This window comes from Pavona decussata, unplaced genomic scaffold, assembly GCF_977016875.1.
Source record: "Pavona decussata unplaced genomic scaffold, jaPavDecu1.1 SCAFFOLD_55, whole genome shotgun sequence".
NCBI classification, from domain to species: domain Eukaryota; kingdom Metazoa; phylum Cnidaria; class Anthozoa; order Scleractinia; family Agariciidae; genus Pavona; species Pavona decussata.
In genome coordinates, this window is record NW_028145477.1 from 1,163,523 (window position 1) to 1,177,500 (window position 13,978).

General features: G+C 38.0%; 1 protein-coding gene across 1 annotated transcript; it reads right to left on the minus strand.

The window, feature by feature from the left end:
* Positions 1 to 979: 979 nt before the first annotated feature.
* On the minus strand, positions 980 to 13,809 carry LOC146480168 (uncharacterized). Its single transcript, XM_085110064.1, has 7 exons — positions 13,693 to 13,809; positions 5,617 to 5,992; positions 3,620 to 3,766; positions 2,600 to 2,722; positions 1,725 to 1,861; positions 1,675 to 1,678; positions 980 to 1,636 (listed from the first exon to the last, which is right to left on the minus strand). The coding sequence occupies exons 2-7, from the start codon at positions 5,963 to 5,965 to the stop codon at positions 996 to 998; spliced, it is 1,401 nt and encodes a 466-aa protein (XP_084966190.1). The 5' UTR covers positions 5,966 to 5,992; positions 13,693 to 13,809; the 3' UTR covers positions 980 to 995.
* Positions 13,810 to 13,978: the final 169 nt, after the last annotated feature.

Consider the following 13,978-nt stretch of genomic DNA (forward strand, 5'->3'; position numbering starts at 1 on the left):
CACGGTGACACTAACCCAGTCACTATTCATGGTGACTGCCCCTTTAAATCGAGGTTCCACTGTATGCCGATAGAAAATAGCTGACTCTGTCTTCAAACAATCGAATGGATCCCAAAAGTCCTTCAAAGACACCTAAAACAAAGCATTGCAAGGCATTGCAGATCAATCAGCAATGCATTGATAATATACTCTGCCGAGAAGAATAGTGCCATATAATCTGAAATGTCAGCCGTCTCCTCCTCCAAACCCACTTTTGTTACTGCGCATACGTTCTGCGCATCTCGGGATACTCTGGTTTCCTATGGTTAATGCTTACTGATAGGGATGCTTTGCTGGGTTAAAAATATGCGGAGAAAGAATAGCTTAGCAAGTGCTCTTGGTATTTAAAAAGAATTTGGGTTAGGGGGAGGAGACGGCTGGCATTTCAGACTAAGTGTCATAAGGTCAGAGAGAAAAATATGGTATGCGAAAGCTCAATAGGGATCCGCAATTCTCAGTATCTTTGTACATTTTTCAGTCTTGCTCAGTACTTGTAGAATTATAGGTATCCCAAGCTCTATAAGCGTTTAAAAGACTTTTGTTTGACCTTGTTATTGTCATGTCACGATGAGTGTTACGCAATGGCGTAAATTATGGGGGTTTGTATGGGAATTTACGAACGTGTTTAGTAATATAGAGCAAGAATTGAAAAAAAAATGTCTTACCTTGTCCCCTTGATATCTTGTCAGTGTTTGTGTGGTGCATTTTGGCCGTGTCAGCGCGATTCCAATGGGTTTTGGGTTCGCTGTTTTCGAAAACAGCCAACCTCCACTTGAATCGCGCTTATAACTTACTCCATTGCGTAACACTCATCGTGACACTCCAATTACAACGTGACGTTACAAAGGTCAAACAAAGGTCTTACAAACCCTCATAGAGCTTAAGCTACCTATTGTAGAATTGATCACTATGGGTTCGTTCTTGGACTGTATTTTTTAGGTCTCGGTTTTACTCTGCTAAGTTATACAAACAACACCTGCGTCCTCACCATGACTGCAGTTTTCTACTCCCCATCCCACATGCGGGCAGTCATATATTGAAGCCTCCGATCCTTGGCAGCCTACATTATCCATCCAGATAGGATCAGATCCTTCACCAAATTTTGCACCACCATTGGCTGAGAGTGCGCTGGAAAAACCAAGCTGACGACACACCACGTTGGCATCTTTGATGTCCCAGAAGTCATCGCACACTGTGCCCCATGTTCCGTTGAAGTAGACTTCAACTCGGCCTTCACTAGCTGCACCACCCGATAAACGAACACCAGGTGAACCATATGAACACTGCACGCCGACGTCTTGACTATGAGTACAACCAGTTTGTCCCCACCCACGGTGGCTGCATTCATAGAGAGTTGACTCAGCTCCCGAGCAGGCAACTTGATGCATCCATATTGGACCAGACCCTTGGCCGTAATGGGCACCACGAAAGGCTCTCGAAGCTAAATCTGGAAAACCAAGCTGTCTGCACACCACGTTAGCATCATTAATATCCCAAGAGTCATCGCAAATCGTGCCCCATTGATTGTTATAGAATATCTCAACCCTTCCAGTTGACGGCGTGCTACCGATTAGGCGGATAGATCCAGGAGTAATTGCTTAAAAGGGAAAAAGGAAGAAACCAAAACTCAAATACACTTCTGTAAATAAGCACTATAAAGCATGAAATTTTAATTTCATTTATACTTTTAACTTCTTACCTTTGCACGTTTTCCCTTCTCCAATGTATCCGACTTTACATGAACAGAGATAGGAGCCGTCAGTGTTTCGGCAGTTGGCACTGACATCACAGATGCCGGGAACCTTTTTGCATTCGTCGATATCTATTAATTCAGTGGAATGAGAGTGTCTGACTAGCTCACTTAACAATTAAACTTCGAAATTATCAAATTTTAGGATGAAAATGTTAATAATTTAATGTTATACTTGTCTTATAGAAGCAGCCAAATTATCCATAGTAGAAATAAAATATTGATCTCGAAATCATTGATGGGCATAAAATAACTAACAAAGTGGTTGCCAGAAATTTTTATTGACCACTGAAAGTTGATAAAGCGCGGCACCAGTTTCGCAGAGATCTTGAATTCGAACTGATCCCGTTCAAGCGCCAATATTTTTCAGGCGCTCTATTTGTAACTGCTTATTGCGTTGTCTACATAACTGTGATGGTCTTTCGTGAACATTTATTTTCACCTTCTAATTAAAACAAGTCGGTTTCGAATTTTTGTCTATGCTGATAAAATTGTGATAAAAACGAAGGTAAACGTCTATAAGATGATAGAAAACAAACAAACCAAAAAAAAAAAAAAAAAAAAAAGAAAACGTTCATGGAAACAAACTAAGTCAAAATTCCTCTTCTAACTATGGAAACTCACGAGTAAAAAGAAAAAAAAAATAAGCTTTTGACTTGTGCCGCAAAAGTCGGGTTTTCGCTGATTATTAAAAAAAGCCCTTTAAGCAGTTAGATATCTCATTTGCGTTTTCTTTTACTGAACATTAACTCCAACTCGTGGCAGTTCTTTGAAAAGTAGCTCGGAGAAAACGCGTTTTCGTTAACTTACCTACACAAGTCATCCCATCTCCACTGTATCCCACCTTGCAGGAACAAACAAAAGATCCATCACTGTTGCTGCAGTTGGCATTGACGTCGCAAATGGGGGGAGATGCACTGCACTCGTTGATGTCTAACAAAAAGATGCGAGACAGTTACATAGGAAATAAAATTTAGCTTCTAACATCCCATGTCGAAAAGAAAGCGCATCCCACTTCTTGCTCCTGAATCTGTTTTTTTTTTTTTTTCCTTCATCCCAATGTCATGATTCATATAGGGGTATTGGTGTTGGGAGGCTCGCTCACCTGAGCAGAGAGGTAACAGGAATCTTTGTAGGTCATCTTTATTCCCCAGAAGTTGGTTCTTCTGTACAACTTACTCTACATCAATTCTACAAGTATCACTCAAAACACTTTATAGTGTGCTGTAAACATGTGTACGACTGTAATTCATCCAAGGACAGATGGTCCGTACCAATGATAAGGATTGTTTTTGCCAAAATACACCAACAGAGAAAAACGACACAACTGTTCTAAGGAAATACATATATAAAAGGGCAACCAGTCAGGTTTATAAAATACTTTTAGAAGTGTTTTGCCTTGATTTCAACCTTTGCGTAGGCCTAAGCAAGGGTTAAAGGGAGTAGGCAAAGCTGTCTCCAGCACAACTGTTAAGTCTAATCACGGAACAACAGAAGAGTGCCAAGTGGTCTGGAAAATATTTGTGAAAACACCGAAAGAAAATACCAGATGTATTCTAAAATTAAAGTCGAAGATACACTATTACATTAAGTTCACAACATTGGGTAACGTGATTATGTAATGACCACGATGATGATGAAGTGAAGATGGCGATCAGATGGCGACTCTGCTGTTGACATAACTCTGTCATTTGACTTCCATGCCATATTTTAGTCTCCACCATGTAATTCATTTTGTTTGTCAATTAAAAGAAGGAATTCTTTCTTCTGGAGACGTGACATAAATGATATTATTTTGTATAGCCAAACCTGAAGTTTGACTGAACTTACCTTCCGTCTTCATGTCGCAATGTGCAGACACGGCCTTGCCAGGTATTAAAGCAGACATCCAATACCTGCCGCTGACAGCTTTTCCTTCACTGTCCTTTATTTCTTTGCATGATTCGGCCGGCAGCTCAGGGATGGACCCGAGAGCGACTGCAAATAAAACAAAAATGAAAATTTACTTTCGTGTATGTCTAATAAGTTTCCCATAAACAATTTTAATCAGTTAACTTCTTTTCGTGTCACAACTGAAATAACATCTGTCTGGGTCGGGAATGAAGTCCTTTGTTCTGGCTTCCTTCGATGCTTCGTTCCATCATTAATATTACGAAAACATTTCGAAATTGGAACTTTGGCAACGATCATCTGTACGACATCATCATCGTCTTACAGACGTGTCGCACTGCTAGTAACATATTTTGAAAGATGAACTGCTCGGTTCTAAAGGCTGGGCATTACTATGAGCCTCGGTTCTGTACAGCAGTTGTCCCAAAAGAACAAAAACCGAGAAGCATGTCAAGCGTTTCATGAGCTTTTCCAGTCGGCTGAAAATTAACTGGCATTGTTGGATATCGAAATTATCAAAGTGTGTGTGTATGCAGCCACATAGTAATAAGCATTTTCTTGCCGTTTACGTCGTGTTTTGGGTTTTCGAACCGGAGGGGAAAGGGGAGGGGAGAGGACAGACTTGCGGGCAAATCACGATTTTAAGAAACCCGTATACGTGAGATACGGAGCTCTTATTGGCGCGTCATGGTTCACATTCATAAGAGAAGAAATACTGGACGACGCAGATTAACAAGCCTTAGAAAAACCGAGAAGCATGTCAAGCCTTTCATGAGCTTTTCCAGTCGGCTAAAAATTAACTGGCATTGTTGGATATCGAAATTATCAAAGTGTGTGTATGCAGCCACATAGTAATAAGCATTTTCTTGCCGTTTACGTCGTGTTTTGGGTTTTCGAACCGGAGGGAAAAAGGGAGGGGAGAGGACAGACTTGCGGGCAAATCACGATTTTAAGAAACCCGTATACGTGAGATACGGAGCTCTCATTGGCGCGTCATGGTTCACATTCATAAGAGAAGAAATACTGGACGACGCAGATTAACAAGCCTTAGAAAAACGTGAGTATCGACGGCTTCCGAATAAAATGTTTTCACCGTCGCATTCTGTGTTTGTCAATGAGAATTTAGTACAGACGTTACAGATTGTGTGAGGCTACATCCTTTTGACTATTGTGAAGGCTTTTTAGGTTTCCAAAAGCACCCGCAAGTCTAAAAGTTTGGCAATAAGGAAAGTAATACAAATTATGTAATTTCATTTTCGTTAGAAGTAAATTTATACGTGTGTCTCAGTTTCTCCCTTTGTAGGATTCAGTCAATATAAACTTTACGTAAAATAATAAACATGATTTTAATCGAATTTCGTTATTTTTTTTTTTTGAGAGGCGGAGCAAGAAAACTGTTAGCCTAGAGGGACAGATAATATACAAAGAAAAATATTCAAGAAAAATATCAAAAGGCCTAAAAAGTGTTCATTATACTTTGTTTTTTTCTTCTCAAAGGCGATTCGCCAAATTTTGGGATTTTAGTGTCTTCTAGCACCGTTCTTTTGTCAAGCAAAGCAATGCCCATGACTGTTCTCACTTAATCTCTTTAAATAATGTCCTTTATGGTATAAAAGCAAAGCACATTGGAAAACTGCCCCTCCACCCAAACTGTACCTGTATAAACAACATTGACTATGCTACGTGGGAAGCTTTTAGAACTTTTCTGTCCGTTTTTGAGCGTTGTTAGGGTTTTTCTACGCTAAGAATTATGGGTTTTTGTACAAGCCGCCTTCTTTTTCGGTACGGTAAATTCATCCGGCGAAGGATTAATGAAAGACGATGACAGTAGGACAGGAAATGACGTATATGGTGAGGAGGAGAGTTGAAAACAGGATATTTTGCATCACAATAGGTTACATAAAGCTCAGTCATGAGCTCAGTCAACACTCTTTTACCTCTATTTTTAAACCGTTTCATGTACAATTTCGTACTGTCGGGAATGAGATTCTCAGGTCTCGCCTCTATCGTGCGATTGTTCAGCTCGCACATGTCTTTGCCCATCAAGTGATTAATGCTTTGGCACCTGATGTCATTGTTGCACGCCTTTAGACAGTGAAGGGAGCTTGGAACTCTCAGAGTCTGGAAGACATGTCCCTTTAGCGCCATGCCGTAGATTGGTTGCACGCTTCCGCAGGGCTCATTGTGTACAATACCGTAATTTGCCACTTGGACGCTTCCACAAGATTCAGAGTAGACATTGAACAGTTGAGAAAGCCCAGTGATAACTGAAAGGATGTGTATCATATCCAAACTGTGTGATCAAAGTAAAACCTTGAAAAGACAAAGGGAACACTATGATTAAGAACATGTTTAGTTTCTATTTGAATTGTTAAACGTTTTATGGATCGGTAACCAAAACATGTGTACACGTGCACGTCAGATACAAGCGAGTAGATGTCTCTCTGAGAAATTTCCATTTAACCTTGCAGATAGCTCCCTCGATTGCCATCCGCCTCCGTCGAGCACTTCAGCATTCAAAGTTATTCAACGCATTTATGCCTTCCCAGTAGACCGCGGTAACCCCGATTTTTTTTTCCCCCTGCTGCAGTTCACATTTGATCACAAATAATTATTTTTGCAATCCGTGAGTGCTACAGAGTGTACCTCGGGATCATGTTTTAGTGTACCACGTGATCAGCTTTTGAAAAGAGCAGCGGCAGAGAAAATGATAATCTTCCACGTCTCACGACAAGAGCTAAAAACCCGTACTTTGACATGCCGCCTGTGAAAAATTATGTAAAAAAAAAAACTCCTGTTTGTCGAAAACGTTACAACCAGATATTAAAAAATATATATACCGGAAGTTCGTGCATTGTATTAATTCTGAAAACCTTATAATGGAGTATGAATGAAATTTTTTTACTTGTAGTTATGACATCAAAATACACAAGTGCCGCGAAGACGAAAATTAAGCGAGATGTGTGCTTGAGCCTTAACATAATCTCGTACCCTGATCTCAGTTGGTTCGGGAATGTCGAAATGTGAGATCTGGTAAAGTTCGATACAACGCCATTTCTGGTTGGTTACCAGAATTAAGAATGCCTCATTCTAATCTGCTCTGTGATTGGCTCTTTCCTTCTGTGTTTGGTTTTCGCTCAGTTCGGGGAAGAAACAAAAACACGGAAAAGTTTTCGCTCCGATGAAGATTGTTATGCGACGTTTTAATACATACATGCCCTTTGTGTGGGGAGAGAACAGTGAGAAATTGTATTTTCAGAAGACAACAGCGACTTTAGCCGAAAAGAGTTTGCAGTAACGTTCAAACGGCCTTGCCAAATTACACAAGTTTCCAACACGATGGACATAAGCTTGCTTACTTTTGGGGAAAAAATGGAGGTAGGTCATATTTTATTATTATTTTTTTTTTGTATTTCTTGACAAAAAATGGATTTTTTTTAAAATGATTATTTATTTAGTAAACGCAAATTAATTTCCCCAAAATACTGAACACACGGGCCGCATTTGCTAGCATATTTTCACTTCAGTTTTTGTCTTCTGCTAATAAAGACTATTTTTCTTCTATAAATTGAACTGGACTTTGAGTAAGAGACTTCATATTATAATATTAGTCCTTTCAGGCCAGTGTGCTTATTCCTTCAAGATCCATACAACATCTCTCATAGGACTTTGGAGAAATTGATAGTGTCCACACAATAATATTATTCATCTGGTGAGATCAATATCCCTTCCACCCCTCAGCTAAGAGAAATGAAAAATGTCTGACTTATGACCACCAAAATAATAGTAATGAAACCTGTACTACAAAAGAGAACACCTTGTCTGAACCGATTAGGTCTCTTTATGTAAGTGTAGTTAGTTTAATTTTATCCCCTCTCCCCCACCTACTGAGTTAAAAAAAATTTGGATCCAAAATATAAACTAGCCTTCCTCTAAAATAAAAATGGGGACATTGGTTTATATGTCTGCACCACCTAATGTTTTGCAGGTCTATGCTTGTGATAGGCTTTGGAAAAGAAGTAGTTTTAAAAGGCAGACATGCCTCTTTGGATTTGACTTATAGATTTTAGAATCTTTTTGCCATTGTTCTTTTCTTCGAGATAGGGGAATTTCTCCATTATTTTATCATAAGAATGGAGTCCTTGAAGTACTAAACACACTTCATTTACTACTTCCATTGTCAATCCTGAGCACATTCTCTGATAAAAATAGTTATCACTGGCCTCAGTTTCTCCTTTATTTCTTGCTAACTCTGCCTTAATTTCTTCCACCTGATTTCTAGGGAGAAGCAAGTTCCTAAAGTTCCTATCAGTGATGTGAATATCTTCAAGGGCTAAAACAGCTGGACATAGCTCAACACATAATTAAGAGCAATGACAGTCATTTCGGACAACAGATATCACAACAGCTGCATTTCTCACACAAAAGCCAAAACCAAAGTGGTTACAAGCAAAAATTTTCCCCTGCACAGATTTCTGGGGTATTTACACTAATCTGTCAATATGGGTTGCATTTCTTCAATATTTGCACCAATACGATTGTTGTTAAAGTAAAGTTTTGATGTAGCAGGCTTCCCGTCTCTTCCATTTTCTTGGAAAAAACTTTCCATAGTTTGGGGAAGACCAAAATAAATACATTATTATCCTTCCAACACATCGAGAATCAAACCCCATTCCCAAAGATTGTGGCAAATAATATTCATTGTCAGTCTGTAGAGAATGAGACTGAGCCAAAAGTGCATTTTGAGGAATTTGGGGAGTAAGGTAGAACTGGTGATCCCCAAGCTTTCCACCAAAAAAGGCACCCCCAACTCCACACAGTACTAATGATGAGTAAATAATAGACAGGCTTCATTTTTGACATTGGTGGTGACAAGTTCATCTGCTATGGGCAAAAATATTTAATCAAACTGGTCAACATTACTTTGTGTTAAGATAGGAGGGCCTTTGTAGTACTCCTTAAATCTTTCATATTCAAACTTTGTATGATTGTAGTTTGGTTGTTTTTCTGTTGCTGTTGTTGTCATGACAACAATCTTCGCTGTAGGGAATACTGAGGAAAGTGTTCCTAGTTTGCTGTACTCTGAAGTCGTGCCCCCTGAACAAAGATGCAATTAATTAAGAAAAAACTGTAGTCATTCACTGGGATGTTGTTATTCTTTCCATTAGAATAAGACAATATAATTACCAGAAAATGGATAATGAGAAGGCTGAATAAAAAGGGATTCTCAAGTAACTTATAAGCCCATTTTGACGTGTGGGGTGGTGGAAGGACGAAGCATAAAAGAAGCTGCGATAATCACTAACAATGTGGCTCCGTATTTATTAGCTTTTAACCTTTTACAGTTTCTCCTTACTGGTCTCTACATGTCCATTTTTCATAGTAGCATTATAGGGAAGTTGTTGAAATATCAAGAAATTTCACCACTGGTGATCTCATGACCTCTCCTTGATTGTGTATCAATATTATTAGGAGAAATTTTGATACTGATCACTACTGGGGCTTAAAGGTTCAAGATTCACTGTTCTGATATTTTTTATGTACTTGTGTGAAAAGTCCTTGAACATAATTTTGTGTTGCTGGTCTTAATATTAAGAAAAGTTAGGACCTGACATGGGTGCAAATATCAATATAAGAAAATTTTTTTGCTCAAGGAATTGGCATCAACAAGGAATTTTCATCCAAGACAGACACCGTTTTCAAAGTTTCTTTTCCCCACCACTTCCCTGCAGTGGGTTTGTGTCTCACAGTTTGATTAAATGTTGTTTCCTGGCTATGGAAGGCCATGGTTATGGAATACTTAGGGATTCACGGTTACTGACGATCAGCTTACTGTAAAAGCCGTTTTGCTGCAGAAATGGGTGACAGTTCATTAGAACACACAGAGATGCACAGGAAAACAAATAGTGGAACTATTTTTTTTATTTGTTTTCTATTTATCTGCCATTTGCTACTTTTATGAGCCCAAAAGACCTTCACACCTTCCCATTATTATTGTTATTATTTTTTTTGCTGAAATGAAGGATCAAATGCAGATAATGACCTTTGTTCTTCATATCAAGAGTAAAATGTTATTAGACTTGTGTATTATGTGGTTCTAATTTTCGAGTCTGTGGACTCCTATGTGTAAAATAATAACCTTTATTAACTTGTCATCAAAGAAGCAGTTGAGGGGGCATGTCCCCTAAACTTAACATAAATTTCAGGTGAAAACTTTTCAAGTGTTTTATGATAAAGGTGAATCAAGAACCACTGAAATGGAAAGCTCATCACTACCAAATAAGACTCTAATGGGAAACTCATAGGGACTGGCTCAGAGTTTGCTCACATGTTGCAAGTAACCAAACATTCTTCAGATCCCAAATCCAGATGTGGTACCTCCATTTCCCAAAAGAAATTCAAACTTCCATTTTTGAGAAAAAAACCTTTAAAACAGCAAGGGTGTACTCAGCATTTTAATGTTGGACATAATTGGGCGCCTACCATTTACACGGACACGTCTTTGGTTTGCTGTTATATAACCAAGACAGTAGCATGGTGTTAGGGCCAGGATGGTTCATAGTTCATTTATTTCACACTATTTACACAACATTAACATAGAAAGAAAAGTATTACAACAAATGATTACAAGATAAAAATAAATACAGTACAAACTTTAAATTGTGTGTGGTGGTCAAAGTAGCAAAGGCCTTCTAGTTGACCACCACCTACTTTTAAGTAAACAAAGAAATGACACTGAGCTTTATTGAGATATTAGAAAATGTAGGAAATGTTTGTAGAGCCTAGGATTAATGTACAAGAGAGAATTACATTTGTGTAAATTAAGGTATGTTAGAGATATACTGAACCGAGCAAGAAATCCAAACAGGACAAGCTTAATAAAAGAAGAACAAAACGATAAATAAATAAATAAATAAATAAATAAATAAACACAAAAAAACACAAAATAAAACAACTAACAAATAAACAAACAAAAGGAAAGGAAAAGGACAACACATCATCAGCAGCAGCAACAGCAGCGACAACAAATATCAAAATATAAGCAGACAATTATTATTATTGTTATTATTATTTTTAACTCTATTATTATTATTAGATAGTTACATTCTATTATATTTGATCATTAAACAGAACATATATTATTTGATTGACAAGAGATCAGGTGGGGCTTATAAAGTTTCTTAAACCTGTTAAATGTTTTTGTTTTTTTCAAATTATGCCATGGGGACAGTTTCCCATATGACAGAAGCAGAGTACTTGAAAGTAGATTTGCCTATGTTTGTTTTAATTTGTGATCGGTGGAAATTAAGCTTGGCAGAATTTGTGGTGTTATAGGAGTGGAGAGTTGTTGTAGGTAGGAGGAGGCCCTGTTTAGCTGATTCATATCAAATTATATTATTACAGTGACCTTGAGTTGTGTCCTTTGGCCTGTAAAAGAAACCTGCCGCATTTACACAATCCATTTGGTTTGGAAATTTAAACCATTAACTTATGGAAGAAGGAAAATTTGTGTGGCCAAATCAGCTGAAGAGACTACAAAGAGAAGAAATAATTTTTACGTATCACTGGTAGACCACAATTTCTGAAACTTTGCAAATGAAAATATGACATGAACCATTTGACTTTCCAATGCGAAATTTAACAGCAAGATGCCAACCAGTAACTCTATTGTGCCTCATCTACAACAACGGCCACACAATTTTTCTGATAAAGCTTCGACAACGAGAACTCTCTGCATTGTCTGTTGCTACCTTTACCTTGGGTGCACAAAAATTATGTGACATTTCCCTGCCTGTAAATTACAGTATCTTCAATACAGTTACCATCTAAGGCGAAAACTGGTACAGCTTACTCCGGTTGACTTAAGTCTTTTTAATTGATCGTCGATAAGCACGTTGATCTTGAGTGGAGAAAGCACAATTACGATGGATTTGTTCTTGGAACAGTTTTCATTACAAAGATGGTCCAGATGGTCACAAAGGGTAGGAACTAATCTCAGTAAAAAAGTGATTTACCGCGCTTGTTGATTGCAATCTCTCCTAGTACCTTTTTCGGTTTGGTTTAAGTTTCAAGTTTTGTTGTCCTCTCGACCGAAGAACGTTCCGAAGAGCACCCTCGAAAGCGAAAACCTCACCAGGAATGATCACAGTTACGAGCCGGCGGCCATTCAGCACGGTGGACAAAGGATGATGGGCAGGCCCGTATTCCGGGCCTCAAATCGAACTTTACCAGATCTCCCCTCCGCCTGACCGTGGGAGATCTGGGTACGAGATTAGCCTTAACAAAGTCATCAAATTCACCAGAAAAAAGAATTTAAATAATCTATTTACCTGCAAAATGTTCCTGTTTATTCAGTCATAGCGTTTCATTTTCAACTAATAAATTATTAAGGGACCTTTTCAATCCTACTCAAACCTCATTTTGAAGAGGAAAAAGTTAACAATTCTTCAGCGAAAATTAACTATATCGCAGAATACTGTTGTGTAAAGATGGCGAATATTCAGCGGATCATGACCGTTTTGGTTATAACGACCGTTGAATAATAAGCTTTATTGACCTTTAACAAAATTATCAACTTTAGCAAAACAAATTCGCCAAAAAAACAAACAAACTGATACTCGATTTTTTTAAAAAAAGTGCTTAATTATATTTAATTTCTTTCACTAGGACAACTTAGAAAACGTTCTTCCATAGCCATTTTACGCGGATGTAAAAGAGGTTGCCGGGGGTGCTGAATTCTCAAATAAAAGCAGGTGCATGGAGCTGATGTCACGAACGCACCATTGTAGGACTTGGAAAAGATACCATTGCATACATGTCCAAAGAAATACAACATAAATACCTAACTGTTTTCGTTTCTTGTTTGCATTCCGTTAGGAACGGACTGATATAAAATCAGGCGGCAAATTTCAATAAATTGTTTTTGTTCGGCACGTGCTTGAGGCGAATACTTTCATAAATGTATAATTTAAACAACTGGTTTTGTCTTCCGCAATGTTTATGCAGTCATAGTGTTTCCTTTTCAAGGCTGCTCAATTGTTAAGGACCTTCTTCTTCATTGTTCAAATCTCATTTTGAAGAGGCAATAGTTAACATCGTTGACCTAGAATACTGTTGTGTAAAGATGGCGAATATTGGGCAGACCATAACCATTTTTGGGGCAGTGTTAAAACACGTTGAATAACAAACTTTATCGACCTAAAATCATCCACTTTAGTCAAACAAATTCGCAAAAACATGTATCAAATCGATTTTTCTGAAAAATTAGGCTTCATTTTTTTTAATTTCTCTCACCAGGAAAACAAGAAAAAGTTCTTCCATAGCAATTTTACGCAGAATAAAAAATTAAATGAAGATCTAAGAGTGCAAGAATTCAAGCCCACTATTGTTAACCAACAATGTGTAGTACATCGTTTTCAATGTAACCTGTCTGATGCAGGGTATGTTGGTTGCACTCGAGGCCACCTGCATGAATGTTTTGATGGACACAAACAGAAATCGTCATCAACATACAAGTATTACTTTAACGAACACAATGCCACAATACCTGTGCGCGTGTCTTTTTAAAACAGTTTCGCGTAGTTGCAAAATGCAACACCAAATTTGATTGTCTCATCAAAGAGATGTTATTTATTCGCAAGTTTCAACCAACTTTGAACGTGCAAATTGACTCTATTAGCGCTCAAGTTGTTGCTTAAACAATTTTTCCCCTGTTTAGGTTCTTTTGTTCCTATGCTAATATTTCAAGCTTAAACCGATATATTTTACATCCCGCGTAGTCTGAACTTTGTTACATTTTTATGTTTGACGGTGCCGCCTTTTCTAAGGTTTACTGAATTTCTTAGGGCGAAACTGGCTTTCTCGAATCTCGACATTTTTTTCCTCCGCGACGTGGAAAACAAAAAACTCTCAGTACAAGAAATTCGTCGTCAGTTTTGCACAATTGGTCAACTTAAGGATATAAGGATCAGATCGCATACACTAGTTTTAACATTTAGTTTGTATTCACTTACCGATCTGTATGAATTGCGCTTTCAACAGCAATAGTCAATTGGGAAGAAGGTCACTCGCTTTTGATAACATGATGTAAACTTCGTGATTCTCAGCAGGATGAGTCTTGGCAGTGCTGCTTTAATATATTTTACTCACGTACTTTACAGTTTTTGTGTGTCACTAGGCAGAAGCCAATATTTTCTTTTGTGAAAGTGGCCACCTGATTAATACATCATTCTCATTTATTCACCAGGCTTAACATATTCCATCACATTATTTCCAAGTCAAGAGCATAACTATTTCGAA

Excerpts from the sequence above, each read along its gene's own strand:
- LOC146480168 (XM_085110064.1), bottom strand. The coding sequence starts at position 5,965 with ATGATACACATCCTTTCAGTTATCACTGGGCTTTCTCAACTGTTCAAT. Across the intron at positions 2,723-3,619 it reads TTGCGACATGAAGACGGAAG|ACATCAACGAGTGCAGTGCA; the intron begins GTAAGTTCAGTC and ends TCTTTTTGTTAG. Across the intron at positions 1,862-2,599 it reads AGATGGGATGACTTGTGTAG|ATATCGACGAATGCAAAAAG; the intron begins GTAAGTTAACGA and ends CTGAATTAATAG.